The sequence below is a fragment of the Bubalus kerabau genome, chromosome X, assembly GCF_029407905.1.
Source record: "Bubalus kerabau isolate K-KA32 ecotype Philippines breed swamp buffalo chromosome X, PCC_UOA_SB_1v2, whole genome shotgun sequence".
NCBI lineage: Eukaryota > Metazoa > Chordata > Mammalia > Artiodactyla > Bovidae > Bubalus > Bubalus kerabau.
Genome location: NC_073647.1, coordinates 105,592,289 through 105,607,892, shown reverse-complemented (window position 1 = coordinate 105,607,892; position 15,604 = coordinate 105,592,289). Strand labels below are relative to the sequence as shown.

At 38.8% G+C, this 15,604-nt stretch overlaps 1 protein-coding gene across 1 annotated transcript; it reads right to left on the bottom strand.

Annotated features, from left to right (window-relative positions):
• Positions 1-11,663: 11,663 nt before the first annotated feature.
• Positions 11,664-12,505, bottom strand: LOC129640123 (polyadenylate-binding protein 1-like). Its single transcript, XM_055565358.1, has one exon. The coding sequence runs from the start codon at positions 12,503-12,505 to the stop codon at positions 11,696-11,698; it is 810 nt and encodes a 269-aa protein (XP_055421333.1). The 3' UTR covers positions 11,664-11,695.
• Between the last annotated feature and the right edge of the window lie 3,099 nt (positions 12,506-15,604).

Sequence of the window (15,604 nt, the reverse complement as noted above, 5' to 3'; positions counted from 1 at the left end):
CCAGTTCTAACTGTTGCTTCCTGACCTGCATACAGATTTCTCAAGAGGCAGATCAGGTGGTCTGGTATTCCCATCTCTTTCAGCCTATTATACAGAGTGAAGTAAGTCAGAAAGAGAAACCCAAATACAGTATATCAATGCATATATATGGAATTTAGAAAGACAGTAATGACGATCCTATATGCAAGGCAGCAAAAGAGACACAGAAGTAAAGAACAGACTCTTGGACTATGTGCAAGAAGGTGAGGGTGGGATGATTTGAGAGAATGGCATTGAAACATGTATATTACCATATGTGAAATAGATGACCAGTACATGTTCCATGCATGAAGCAGGGCACTCAAAGCTGGCGCTCAGGGATAACCCAGAGGGTTGGGTTGGGGAGGGAGGTGGGAGGTGGTTTCAGGATGGGGGGACACATATGCACACATGGCTGATTCATGTCAATATATGGTAAAAAGCCACCACAATATTGTACAGTAATTATCCTCCAATTAAAATTAATTAATTAATTTATAAAAGAATTCATCCATTTATTCCAGGTTGTTCATTTTTTATTGGTGTATAGTTGCTTGTAGTAGTCTCTTATGATTATTTGCATTTCTGCATTGTCTGTTGTAACATCTCCTTTTTCATTTCTAATTTTATTGTTTTGAGTTTTCTCCATGTTTTTTCCTGATAAGCCTGGCTAATGGTTTGTCAATTTTGTTTCTCTACTCAAAGAACCAGCTTTTAGTTTTATTGATCTTTGCTATTGTTTTCTGCATTTTTTTTTCATTTATTTCTGCTCTGATTTTGATGATTTCCTTTCTTCTACAAACTTTGGAAAGTTTTTGTTCTTTTTTAACTTGCTTTTGGTGTAAGGTTATGTTTTTTATTTGAGGTTTTTCTTGTTTCTTTAGGTAGGCTTTTTTTCCCCCAATAGTCTTCCCGCCTAGCAGTGTTTTTGCTGCATCCCATAGGTTTGGGGTTTGGGTGTTTTTGTTGTCACCTGTTTCTAGGTATTTTTTAAATTTCCACTTTGAGTTGCTCAGTGACCTCTTCGTTACATAGAAGTGTATTGCTTAGCCTCCATGTGCTTGTGTTTTTACAGTTTTTTCCCTGTAACTGATATGTAATTTCATAGTGTTGTGGTCTGAAAAGATGCTTGATATAATTTCAATTTTCTTAAACTTATAGAGACTTGATTTGTTATCCAGGATATTATCTATCTTGGAGACTGTTCTATGTGCACTCGAGGAAAAAAGTATATTCTGCTTTTAGATAGAATACTCTGTAGATATCACTTAGGTTCATCTGGGATAATGTGTCATTTAAAAATTGCATTTCCTTATTAATTGTCTGCTGGATGATCTCTCCATTGGTGTGAGTTCTGTGTTAAAGTCCCCCTCTTTTATAGCTGTTAGCATTTGCCTTGTGAATTGAGGTGCTCCTATGTTGGGTGCATACATATTTTAATTGTTATAACATCTTATTGGATTAATCCCTTGATCATTATGTAATGTCTTTGTCTCTTGTAATAGTCTTTATTTTAAAGTATATTTTATCTGATATGAATATTGCTACTCAGCTTTCTTTTGATTTCAATTTGCATGGAATATCTTTTTCCAGCCTCTCACTTTCAGTCTGTAAGAGTCCCTAGGTCTGAAGTAGGTTTCTTCTAGACAGCATATATATGGATCCTGTTTTTGTATCCATTCAGCCAGTCTTTGTCTTTGTTTGGAGCATTTAACCCATTTATATTTAAAGTTATTATTGATATGTATAATAATGTTATATTATACACATTGTAATATACATATCAGATCAAATTGCCAACATCCGTTGGCTCATAGAAAAAACAATAGAATTCCAGAAAAACATCTACTTCTGCTTCAGTGACTATGCTAAAGCCTTTGGCTATATGGATCACAACAAACCATGGAAAATTCTTTTTTTTTAGGATTTAAAAAAATTAATTAATTTATTTTAATTGGAAGCTAATTACTTTACAATATTGTAGTGGTTTTTGCCATATGTTGACATGAATCAGCCATGGGTGTACATGTGTTCCCCATCCTGAATCCCCTTCCACCTCCCTCCGCATCCTATCCCTCAGGGTCATCCCAGTGCACCAACCCTGAGCACCCTGTCTCATGAATCAAACCTGGACTGGCGACCTAGTCCACATATGATAGTATACATGTTTCAGTGCTATTCTCTCAAATCATCCCACCCTTGCCTTCTCACACAGAGTCCAAAAGTCTGTTTTTACATCTGTGTCTCTTTTGCTGTCTTGCATACAGGGTCATCATTACCATCTTTGTAAATTACATATATATGCGTTAGTATACTGTATTGGTGTTTTTCTTTCTGACTTACTTCACTCTGTATAATAGGCTCCAACTTCATCCACCTCATTAGAACTGATTCAAATGCATTCTTTTTAACAGCTGAATTATATTCCATTGTGTATATGTAACACAGCTTTCTTATCCATTTATCTGCTGATAGACATCTAAGTTGCTTCCAAGTCCTGGCTATTGTAAACAGTGCTGCGATGAACATTGGGGTACATGTGTCTCTTTCAATTCTGATTTCCTCAGTGTGTATGCCCAGCAGTGGGATTGCTGGGTCATATGGCAGTTCTATTTCCAGTTTTTAAAGGAATCTCCACACTGTTCTCCATAGTGGCTGTACTAGTTTGCATTCCCACAAACAATGTAAGGTGTTCCCTTTTCTCTGCACCCTCTCGAGCATTTATTGTTTGTAGACTTTTTGACAGCTGCCATTCTGACTGGCGTGAGATGGTACCTCATTGTGGTTTAGATTTGCATTTCTCTGATAATGAGTGATGTTGAGCATCTTTTCATGTGTTTGTTAGCCATTTGTATGTCTTCTTTGGAGAAATGTCTGTTTAGTTCTTTGGCCCATTTCTTGATCGGATCGTTTATTTTTCTAGAATTAAGCTGCAGGAGTTGCTTGTATAATTTTGAGATTAATTCTTTTTCAGTTGCTTCATTTGCTATTATTTTCTCCCATTCTGAAGGCTGTCTTTTCACTTTGCTTATAGTTTCCTTCATGTGTAAACGCTTTTAAGTTTAATTAGGTCCCATTTGTTTATTTTTGCTTTTATTCCATTACTCTGGGAGGTGGGTCATAGAGGATCCTGCTGTGATTTATGTCAGGGTGTTTTGCCTATGTTTTCCTCTAGGAGTTTTATAGTTTCTGGTCTTACATTTAGATCTTTAGTCCATTTTGAGTTTATTTTTGTGTATGGTGTTAGAAAGTGTTCTAGTTTCATTCCTTTACAAGTACTTGGCCAGTTTTCCCAGCACCACTTGTTAAAGAGATTGTCTTTTCTCCATTGTATATTCTTGCCTCCTTTATCAAAGATGAGGTGTCCATATTTGTGTGGATTTTTCTCTGGGGTTTCTATTTTGTTCCATTGATCTATATTTCTGTCTTTGTGCCAGTACCATACTATCTTGATGACTGTAGCTTTGTAGTATACTCTGAAGTCAGGCAGGTTGATTTCTCCAGTTCTAGTCTGCCTCCAGCAGGGGATGGGCCAATCCACAGTTGGCTAGCTCTCTTCTGGCACTCACTCAGTCCTTTGTTCTGTAAGCGGGCCAGGTTGTGCCTTAGAGCTTTTTGTGGGAAAGTTCTCTCTCTCTCTCTCTCTTTTTTTTTTTCTCTCTCTCTCTGGCTATCCCACAGTTTGGGTTGCTATCTCACGTTAGCTCTTTCAGATTGTCCTCAGGGCATTCAGGCCAGGTCCTTATCCTAAGCAATGCACCCGCACCTCCCTGTTCAGCCCCTGCCTGCTGGTGACAGACCGTGTGTCTGGGCTACTTCTCCACTGGGAGTTGCAGTTAGGCACGTAATCCGTGGGTTTGTTTTTTTTTTCCTCCTGGTTATGTTTCCCTCTCAGAGAAGCATACCCACCAGTGAGAGGGTTTTCTGGTGTTTGGAAACCTCCTCCTTCACGACTCCCTCCCTGGGATGGGTCTCCATCCCACACTCTTTTGTCTCTATTTTTATCTTTTATATTTTGTCCTACCTCCTTTTGAAGAGTCTGGGTTGCCTTTTTGGGTGCCTGGTGTCCTCTGCCAGCATTTAGAAGTTGTTTTGTGGAATTTGCTCAGCGTTCAAATGATCTTTCAATGACTTTGTGGGGGAGAAAGTGGTCTCCCCTTCCTGTTCCTCTGCCATCTTAGGACCACCCCTGGAAAATTCTTAAAGAGATGGGAATGCCAGACCACCTTACCTGCATCCTGAGAAACCTGTATGCAGGTCAAAAAGCAACAGTTAGAACTGGACATGGAACAACAGACTGGTTCCAAATTGCAAAAGGAGTACATCAAGGCTGTATACTGTCACCCTGCTTATTTAACTTATATGCAGAGTACATCATGCGAAATGCCAGGCTGTATGAAGCACAAACTGGAATCAAGATTGGAGAAATACCAATCACTTTAGATATGAATATGACACCACCCTTATGACAGAAAGCAAAGAGGAACTAAAGAGCCTCTTGATGGAAGTGAAAGAGAAGAGTGAAAAGTTTGACTTAAAACTCAACATTCAAAAAATGAAGATCATGGCATCTGGTCTCATCACTTCTTGGCAAATAGATGGGGAAATAATAGAAAGAGAGACAGAGTTTATTTTCTTGGTTTCCAAAATCACTGCAGATGGTGACTGCAGCCATGAAATTAAAAAATGCTTGCTTCTTGGAAGAAAAGCTATGACCAACTTTGGCAGCATATTAAAAAGCAGAGACATAACTTTGCTGACAAAGGTCCATAAAGTCAAAACTATGTTTTTTCCAGTACTCATGTATGGATGTGAGAGTTGTACCATAAAGAAAGCTGAGGTCCAAAGAATTGATGCTTTTGAACTGTGGTGTTGGAGAAGACTCTTGAGAGTCCCTTGGACTGCAAGGAGATCAAACCGTTCAATCCTGAATGAAATCAACTCCAAATAATCATTGGAAGGACTGACTGTGTAGCTGAACCTCCAATATTTTGGCCTCCTGACACAAAGAGCTGACTCATTTGAAAAGACCCTGAATCTGGATAAGAATGAGGGAAGGAGGAGAAGGGGGTGACAGAGGATGAGATAGTTGGATGGCATCACTGACTCAATGGACATGAATTTGAGCAAAGTCTAGGAGATGGTGAAGGACAGAGAAGCCTGTTGTGCTGCAGCCCATGGGGTCACAAAGTCAGACACGACTGAGTGACTGAACAACAGCAACAACAAATAATCATATTACCATTTACTTTATTGATTTGGGTATTTTCTTTTTTTTGTAGGTCTTTTCCATCCTTTGTGTTTCCTGCCTAAAGAAATTCCTTTAACATTTGTTATAATGCTAGTTTGGTGGTCTTGAATTCTCTTAACTTTTGCTTGTCTGTAAAGCTGTTAATTTCTTTGTTGAATCTGAATGAGATCCTTGCTGGGTAACATAATTTTTCTTGGCTGTAGGTGTTTTCCTTTCATCACTTTAAATACATCTTCCCCCTCCCTTCTCACCTGCAGAATTTCTGGTGAAAAATCAGCTGTTAATCATATGAGGACTCTCTTCTATGTTATTTGTTGCTTTCCCCTTGCTGCTTTTGATATTTTTCTTTGTGTTTAATTTTTTTTTTAAGTTTGATTAGTATTTGTCTTGGCGTGTTTCTTGTTTTTTTTTTAATATGGGACTCTGTGCTTCCTGGACCTGGGGGCTATTTCCTTTCCCTTGTTAGGGAATTTTTCGACTCTAATCTCCTGAAATATATTTTCATACCTTTTCTTTTTCTCTTCTTCTTCTTCTGCTGCTGCTAAGTCGCTTCAGTCGTGTCCGACTCTGTGCGACCCCATAGATGGCAGCCCACCAGGCTCCCCCGTCCCTGGGATTTTCCAGGCAAGAATACTGGAGTGGGTTGCCATTTCCTTCTCCAATGCATGAAAGTGAAAAGTCAAAGTGAAGCCTTCTGGGACCCCTATAATTCAAATGTTGGTGTGGAATGTTGTATCTGAGGTCTCTGAGACTGTCCTGATTTCTTTTTATTGTTTTTTCTTTATTTTGCTCTGCTTCAGTTATTTCCACCATTCTATCTTCCAGCTCACTTATCTGTTCTGCCTCAGTTACTCTGCTATTGTTTCCCTCTAGTGTATTTTTTACTCAGCTACTGTGTTATTCATTGCTGATTATCTGTACTATAGTTACTCTAGGTCCTTTTGAAACATTGCTTGTATCTTTTTGATCCATGCTTCCATTTTATTTCTGAGATTTAAGATTATCTTTAGCATCATTACTCTCAATTCTTTTTTGGGAAGATAGCCTATTTCCTCTTCATTTGTTTGGTTTTGTGGATTTTTACCTTACTCCTTCATGTATTTCTCTGTCTTCACATTTTGTTTAACTTACTATGTTTACAGTCACCTTTCTGCAGGCTACAGGGTCATAGTTCCTCTTACATTTGGTGTCTGCTCTCAGTAGGCGGTATGGAGTGCCTTGTGTAGGCTCTCTGGTAGGAGGGACTAGTGCCTGTGTTCTTGTGGGTGGAGCTGTATCTTGTCCCTCTGATGGGCAGTGCCACATTTGGTGTTGGTTTCTGGTTGTCTATGAGCTTAGTATGACTTTAGGCAGCCTGTGTGCTAATGGGTGGGGTTGTGTTCCTCTTTTGCTAGTTGTTTGGTATAAGGCATCCAGGACTGGAGCTTTCTGGCCATTGGGTGGAACTAGGTTTTAATGTTAACATGGTGGTTTCTGGGAGAGCTCTCACTTATTAATACTCTCTGGGATCAGGGCTCTGTGGTGTTGTAATGTCCTGGACTCAGATGCCCCACCTCTTAGGCTCAGACCCAGTCCCTGGCTGGAGCACCAAGACGCCCCCAAGCCACATGGTACAGAAGAAAAGTTTAAAAAGAGAAAAGAGAAGAAAATAGAAAAACAAGCAACAAAAAAGTAGACAAAACCCTAAGACAAATGGTAAAAGGAGAATGAAACAGATAAAAACACAAAAAGAAACACATACACTCACAAAAAGGTAAGAGAAAAAAGAAGAAATGCAAAGGAAGAAAGCCATCAAACCAATAAACAAACTTATAAATGAAAACCAACATTGAAAACTAAACTAGGAAAAACACAAAACCATGAGCAAATCAAATGCAGAAAGCAAACTAAAAACAAGCAAAGACTGTATAAAACAAACACACAAATATGATCAAAAGGAAAAAAAATGTATAAACAAAAGAGAGGTGCAAACCAAAGGGAAAAATACAAAAAACAAAGAAGTAAAGTAAAAATATAAAATATAATTAAAAGTAAGGTAGAAACAAAATAAAATGAAGGAAAAACCCCAAAACATGGGAAAAGTGCAATATAAAGTACAGTAGAAATAGGAAAATAGAAAAAAAACATAAAGCATAAAAAGAAAAAGTAAATAAGAATAAAAATTTTAAAAATAACAAAAATAACAGCAGTATAAGAAAACAAAAAGTTAAAAGAAAAAGTTAGGTATAGAGAGACAGTAGTAGTAAGAAGAATATTTTCCTGTGGTCTCAGCTCTCAGTGTCCTTACCCCTACAGTGAGCACCAATCAATCTGTCTACCCAGGAAGCCCTCCAATATTTCTAGGAAGGTCTCTGGACCTGCTTTGGGCACTGTGGGGCCAGCTCAAACTCTGATCTGGTTTACTCCAGCTTGTACTTGCTTCCAAAGTCCACAATTGCCTCCAAAGTCAACATCCTCAAATACGGGGGAACACTTATTGTTTATTCAGATATTCCACAGATGCAGGGTTTACCAAGCCAATTGCAGGGTTTACCAATCCACTGCTCCTGCAGCTGCACAAGAGAATTCCCTTCCTCTTCTTCGGTCACATAGCCCCTGGAGCTCAGCTTTGGTTTGGACCCACCTCTAGCCCTGTCTCTGCCCTCTTTCTGTTCCCCGCCCAGACAAGAAGGGGTGAAAGCAGCGGGTGATTAAGGCTCACTTACTCAGGCCATGGAGAATGAAGGATATGGCAGTCACAATTGGGATGTATAGGGAGTGCCTGTGGCAGCAGAGGTTGGCAGGAAGTTGCTACAGCCTGAATTAGGCCATGTGTTCTCCTGGGAAGTTGGCCCTGGATCACAGGACCCTTGCCAGTGCCAGGTTGCACAGGCTCCCAGGAAGGTGTGGGCAGTAACCTGGGCCTTCTCACAGTTTGCTGGCTATGGCAGCAGCCATTGCACCCACCCCTGGGATCAGAGATAGCAGCTGCTGCTCGTACAGCCCCTGGAGCTCACAAAGGTGGTGTCCTGCCCTTTGTCAGTGATTGGAGTCAGAAGCATCTTGGCTAGACCCCCTTCTCCTTGAGCATCCTGCAACAGTGGTCTCTTGCCTCTCTGGCAAGCACAGGCTTCCCTCTAGACTCTTTCAGCCGCATTGCGCTAACCTGTCTTTACAGCAGTCAAACCCAGTCCTTTCCCTGGGATCTGACCTCTGAAGCCTGAGCCTCAGCATCCAGCCCCCACCTACCCTCTTGGGCACATAGGCAAGCATTTCAGGCTGTGGGGTGCTGGTTGGCACCAATCTCTGTGTAAAATTCTATCCATTCTGCCCTCTGCATACTTGTTGCTGTGATCTCCTTTGAGGCTCCGAAGCTCCCCTCTGTCCCAACCAGTGAGGGGTTTCCCAGTGTGTGGAAACGTTTCCTCCTTCATAGCTCCCTCCCAGAGGCTCAGGTCCCGTTCTGATTCATTGGCTTCTCTTTTTTCTTATTTCTTTTGCCCTACCCTGTTATGTGGAGATTACCCTGCCTTTTTGAAGTCTGAGGTCTTCTGCCAGTGTGTGGTAGGTGTTCTGTAGGAGTTGTTCCACACACAGATATATTTTTGATATATTTGTGGGGTGGAATGTGATCTCCACATCTTGTGCCTTCACCATCTCAAAGGTCCCTCCCATCATCCCTTTTTATACCTTCATAATATTCAATTACTTTGTTTTTCAAGTCCTCTATTCATGGACATTGAATTATTCTAGTTTTTACTGTAACATATATTATCGCAATCAATAACATTTTCATATTTTCCCAGTGTTTTCGTGATTTGGATAATTGGGATTTATGGGTTAACAGAGAATTGGGATTTATGGGTTAACAGCAACAGCTTTGTTGCTCTTCAGTCACTAAGTCATGTCTGACTCTTTGCGATCCCATGGAGTGCAACATGCCAGGCTTCCCTGTCCTTCACTATCTGCAGGATTTGCTCAAATTCATGTCCATTGAGTCAGTGATGCTTTCTAACCAGCTCATCCTCTGCCACCCCCTTCTTCTTTTGCATTCAACCTTTCCCAGCTTCAGGGTCTTTTCCAATGAGTTGGCTCTCAGTATCTACATATGTGCTGCTGCTGCTGCTGCTAAGTCACTTCAGCCACGTCCAACTCTGCGTAACCCCATAGACGGCAGCCCACCAGGCTATGCCGTCCCTGAGATTCTCCAGGCAAGAACACTGGAGTGTTTCCAAATTCCCCTCTATAAGGATTTTACCATTTTGGAAGAAGTTTGTCTTTTTGAAAAACTTCTGAAGTGATTCTATGGTTCTTCAAGAGTTAAGAACCACTGGTTTAATTTGTTTTTTTTATTGTTGTTGTTTGATTTGTTTTGGATTTGTTGTTGTTGTTACTGATGCTAAATCATAACAATCTAATGCTCAGTTCATAATGGAAATATTCCTACTATATCCAATACTAGTAGAGATCAGGGACTGTACTGTGTTCATGTCTACATTCATGGTGGCTAGCACAGGGGCTCCAACAAGCACACGCTTATTAAATACAAGTTGAATATTGAATGATGTAATGAAGTGTGGTGACATCATATTTATCTATTTTCTTATCAATATATATTACTGTGCCTGCCCTACACCAGATGTTTTATTCTCTGAAGTCATGGGGTGGGTATTATTCATACCTTATCTAGCAAATGTTTATTTAGAATGTACCATGTGACTGGCAGGATTCTGGATAATATAGATAAAATAGGGGAAAAAAATGGGCAAAAATCTGTGTCCCTGTAGAATTTATATTTTAGTGGGAAGATACTAAAGAAAATTGGAGAAGGCAATGGCAACCCATTCCAGTACTCTTGCCTGGAAAATCCCATAGACGGAGGAGTCTGGTAGGCTGCAGTCCATGGGGTCGTTAAGAGTCGGATAGACTGAGCGACTTCACTTTCACTTTTCACTTTCATGCACTGGAGAAGGAAATGGCAACCCACTCCAGTGTTCTTGCCTGGAGAATCCCAGGGACGGGGGAGCCTGGTGGGCTGCCATCTATGGGGTCGCACAGAGTCGGATACGACTGAAGCAACTTAGCAGCAACAGCAACTAAAGAAAATGGGCTTCCCAGGTGGCGCTAGTGGTAAAAAGAACCCACCTGTGAATGCAGGAGTTGTAAGAGACGTGGGTTGGATCCCTGGGTTGGGAAGATGGCCTGGAGGAGGGCACGGCAACCTACTCCAGTATTCTTGCCTGGAGAATCCCATGGACAGCGGAGCCTGTGGGCTACAGTCCATAAGGTCACAAAGAGTTAGAGACGAGTGAAATGACAGCATACACGGAGGCACTAAAGAAAGTAAGAATTGAATGTAAGCAGAAGAGTACTAAGTGCTAAGAAGATACTGAAAGCAGTGTAACAAGACTGACGGGGATTTCAGCTGTGTTTAGACCTGTCTGTGCCCAGAAACCTGAATTAAATGAAAAATGGCTTGTCAGAGAGAGCATTTTGAGTATTTATTGAGTAAATGAATGCTTATGATTGTCAATAGAATCTATGTCTCTGGCTGTGTACCAGTGTCCAGATCAAAGCACCCTTCCCTATTCCTGTGTGTTAACGCTTCTCTTTCCATCCTCCCAAGTGAAAGTGAAAGTGAAAGTGAAAGTGAAGTCGCTCAGTCATGCTCGACTCTTAGTGACCCCATGGACTGCAGCCTACCAGGCTCCTCTGCCCATGGGATTTTCCAGGCAAGAGTACTGGAGTGGGGTGCCATTGCCTTCTCCTTACAATATATAAATGTATCCAATTAACACGTTACACACCTTAAATTTACACAATGTTGTTATGTCAAGTATTTTAATAAAAACAAAAGTAAGAGGACCAATACTGGCACTTGTCCTGTGAAAGCCCTCAGCCAGGTTCAGCCAGTTGAGAGCCTGTCTCTGTAAAGCTCTATGAACCACGGCCACCCCTGCTCATTCACCAGCTGCGCAGCCACTCTCACAGGGTGACAGCGGGGCAGAGGAGCTTCAACATGGAACACAACCTGCACAGCCCCAGCTATTTCCTACTTTATAGGAAAGCTTTGTACACGCCTGGCTCTGGCTACACAGCTACATCACCCTATTTCTTGGGGGTAATGAAAGGCAGTATTAGAGGCCAAAAAACAACTTCATCACTGCCACCCAAGAAAACGTATTAAGCTATGAAAGTCCTTCAGCTATCTGCACAGGGCCAATCCACATTACAGCTATTTAACACAAATTACTATGCAAAACATCTGAAGGGGTCTTGATCTCAAAAATTCAAGTTTATACCAGGGTAACACGTAGTTAATTCCTCTGTATCTTTACTTCTCTTTGAAAAACTGGCAATGCATTTGGATTAGTGATAAAATGAGTTTTTGCTACGTTTCAATACATGCTCAAACTGTGAGAATAAGAAACAGGAGGCAGGCTCACTTTAAACAGTTGGAACCCCAGTGGCACTGTTAACTGCTTTCTGGGCAGCCTCTTTTGCTTGGTGGGCTTGGAGTACAGCTACAGCTTCATCAACTTTAGAACGGAGAGACTCTAGAGACTCAAGCATATGAAGAAGTTCTGAATTATCAATCTCCAACAACATGCCAGTGATTTTACCAGTAAGAGTAGGGTGCATGGCTTGAATTAGAGGAAAGAGCCGTTCACCCAACATTTGCTTCTGCTCTTGAGGAGGGGCAGATGCCAACATGGAAGCAGTCAGAGGCTCCTGACCTTGTACATGAACAGCGGGCTGCTGCATGGTGACCTGTGGCTGTGCATTCAGATGTTGTTGAGGATTGCGAACTCCTGCAGCGTATTTGTACTGTGGAACGGTGCGAACAGCAGGAGTAGCTGCAGCTGCAGCAGCTGTGGGACGTAGACCCATCGTTTGTGTTGATGTGTTAGCAACACGCTGTGTCGACATGACTCGTGGAACCTGTGAAGAAGCTGGTCTCACAGTACTAAATGGTGGTCTAGGAGCGGCTGGACAGATAGCACCGGGCATATTTTGGAACGGATGAGGTCTGGCACCCTGAGCAGTCCAGTGAGGACTTGGTCTTAGTTGAGCAATTTGACTAGGAGGATAGTATTCAGCACGGTTCTGAGTCTGTGGGATAGCTGCCATGAAGTAACCTGAAGGAAGTGCTGGCTGGTAGGGGTTGATTACAGGGTTGGGCACAGCTCTTACACTTGCCATCCTCTGCATATACTGGTTAAGCCTGCTTAGAAAAAACTGGACTTCATTCCACATAATCAATAAGTTAGATCTTCTACATATATATCAAACATTACATCTAGACGATAGAAAAATATCTTCCCTTGCACACGACGAGTATTAATAAAACTTTATTTTGTGCCAGGTCACAAAGAAAGTATCATCAAATTAAATAAAATAGAAACAACACAGCTGGCATCATTCTTTTTTATCATAGTACAATGAAAGTAAACATTTTTCTAAAAGTGTTTACATCAGAAAATTTAAAAAATCTATTAGGGATGGCAGAGTTGCGCAAAGGAAGCATGCTGGGCCCATAAACCTCTCTTAAAAGCTCTTGAGTGAAAAGAGAAATACAGGGAATTTCCTGGTGGTCCAGTGGCTAGGACTTTGTGCTTTCACTGCCAAGAGCATGTGTTCATTCTCTGGTAGGGAACAAAGATCCTGTGAGCCACGTAGCATAGCCAACCCTCTCCCCTGCCGAAAAAAAAAAAAAAAAAGAAAGAAAGCGAAAATACAAACCAATAATGATATTAGAAACACACATATCATAATATGTGGGATATATTTTAGGGTTATTAGAGGAAGTTTAATATTTATATAACTACAAAAATTTACATCAATAAAATTTTAAAATAAAATTGAGTTAAAGTTTCAACTCTTAAATTTAAACAAAAAAACAATAAAATAAACCAAAAGAAAACACAAGGAAACAATGATAAAAATAGTAGAAGTAAATAAATCAAAATACTGTTTTTAAAATAAATTAACAATAAGGAATCAACCACAAGTTAATGTAATAAGATATAAGTAGAAAACACAGATATACACAATAAGAAATCAAAAGATGAAAATAAGTACTAAAACATAAAAATATTAAACATAATTAGCAATGACTTCTTTGCACAATAAGCTAAAAACCTAAATGATAAATATTATTTCTTAGGAAAACAATAAGTTGTCAAAATTATTCCAGTTGTGATGGAGACATTAAGGAAATCAATTTCCATAAAATAAATATGGAGATTTAGTAAACAGATACCTCACAGAAAAATACTAAGCCTTAAAATTTTCACAGAAGTATTTTACCAGAACTGAATCATCAACTTAAATGCAAGGCTATAAAAGCACTCATAGTGCTACACAAAATATTCCAAAATAGAGACAATAAAGATAAATTCAAGTTATTTTTTATGAAATGAGTATAATATTGATATAAAAACCTGACAAAGACAGTATAGTAACAGAAAGCTATAGAACAATGTCAGTTATGCATCTTGATTCAATTTTCTTAAATTTAATATCAGTGGACAGAATCTAACACCATGATCAAGTAGGATTTAGTGTAGGCAATCAGGGATGATTCAATAATTAGGAAATCCATTAATATAATACACCTTATGATAGACCTAAGGGGATATATCACATGAAAATCTCCAGATAGCCTGAAAAGGAATCCAGTGAAATTCAAAATTCATCCCCCCCCCCAAAAAAATCAAAACAAAACAAAAAAACAAAGTAAGAACTCATGGCCACTTCCTGTATATACTTTATGTATATGTATTTGTGAGTATATATAGAAATTTAGGATGCACAGACACACACAAAGCAAGTGTCCATTATATATGGAAATCAATATGAAAATAAATATTAAAATTCTTAATGGGAAACACAAGAGGCATTCCTGCTAAAGTCAAGGACAAGAAAAAAAGTTACCCACACTCTTGATTATTCAAACTTGTAGTGGATCTATTAGCTAACATGATTATACGTATCAGAACTGAAAAAAAAAAAAAAAGGGAAACTCAGTAGATTATACTATTTACTTGGACAAGTTGAGAAGTTTAGTAATAAAACTAAAACAATAAAGTTTCGGTAAATTAATATACAAAATCAATGACTTTATATGTATGTAAAAACAATAACCAGAAACAAGATAAAATGGAAAAGAGATTCTTATTTGTAATAGCAAAAAATAAAATAGTGTTCTTAGGAACAAACTTATAATGTGGAAAAACTATTTAAGGACAAGATTAAAGACTTCAGGAAATCTATAAAAAGTAGGAAAAACAAATTTGGGTCTTGGATGGGAAGATGGGAACTAATTATAAGTTCACAAATGTAATGCATTCTTAATTTTAAAAATACCAAAAAATTACTGTTATTGTTCTTCCTAGAGAAAGACAAATTGATTCAAAATTTCCTCTGGAGAAAAAGAAAACATGCAAGAATAGTTACAACACACTATGAAGAAATAGCAATGAGGGGATTCTAACCTAATCAGAAATAAAATATACTATAAATTCTCAATAATTAAAACCATATAGTTCTGGCACTTGAATGAACAAACTAGTGAAATAGAATAGAAAGTTTTGAAACACATCCATGTACATATTGAAACTTACTACATAGTAACAGTGACATCATATATGACTGGGGAAAGAAAAACATTTAATAAATGCTTTTTGGATAACTGGACAGCCATTTGATTAAAGATAAAATCTTTAATTCATATCATAATTAATTCATAATTTAATATCATATATACCATAATAAATTAATATCATAATTAATTTAATTCATATCATAATTCATATCATTAAAAGAATCATCTAAAAAATTAAAGATCTATGTAATAAAGGAAACTCTTAATATTAGAAAATAATACAAGTAGATTCTGTAATAACCTAAAAGTGTGGAAAATACCTCTATCAAAGAATCAAAATTCAAACATGATCAAGGGGTAAATTAATAAGTGACCTACCAACAAGTAAAGAAGAAACATTTTGGTCTGGCAAAGCAAAAAAACAAAAATAAAGAGCCAAACAAAACTTCAATAATCAACTTGGGGAAAATATTTTCAAAATATATTAAAAATTAAGAAATAAGAAACTAAATAAATGTACTATTTAAGGTCAAATTTAAAAGACTCTATTACATAAAATGGCAAAAGAACTGAACAAAATTTTTATTTTTTTTTTAATTGGAGGATAATTGCTTTACAATGCTGTGGTGATCTCTGCCATACATCAAGAGGAATCAGTCATTGTTGTTGTTCAGTCAGTCATGTCGGACTCTTTGCAACCCCATGGACTTCAGCACACCAAGCTTCCCTGTCCTTCACTATCTCCTAGA

Bases quoted from the DNA above. Each gene is read 5' to 3' on its own strand.
- LOC129640123 (XM_055565358.1), bottom strand. From the start codon at position 12,505: ATGTGGAATGAAGTCCAGTTTTTTCTAAGCAGGCTTAACCAGTATATG.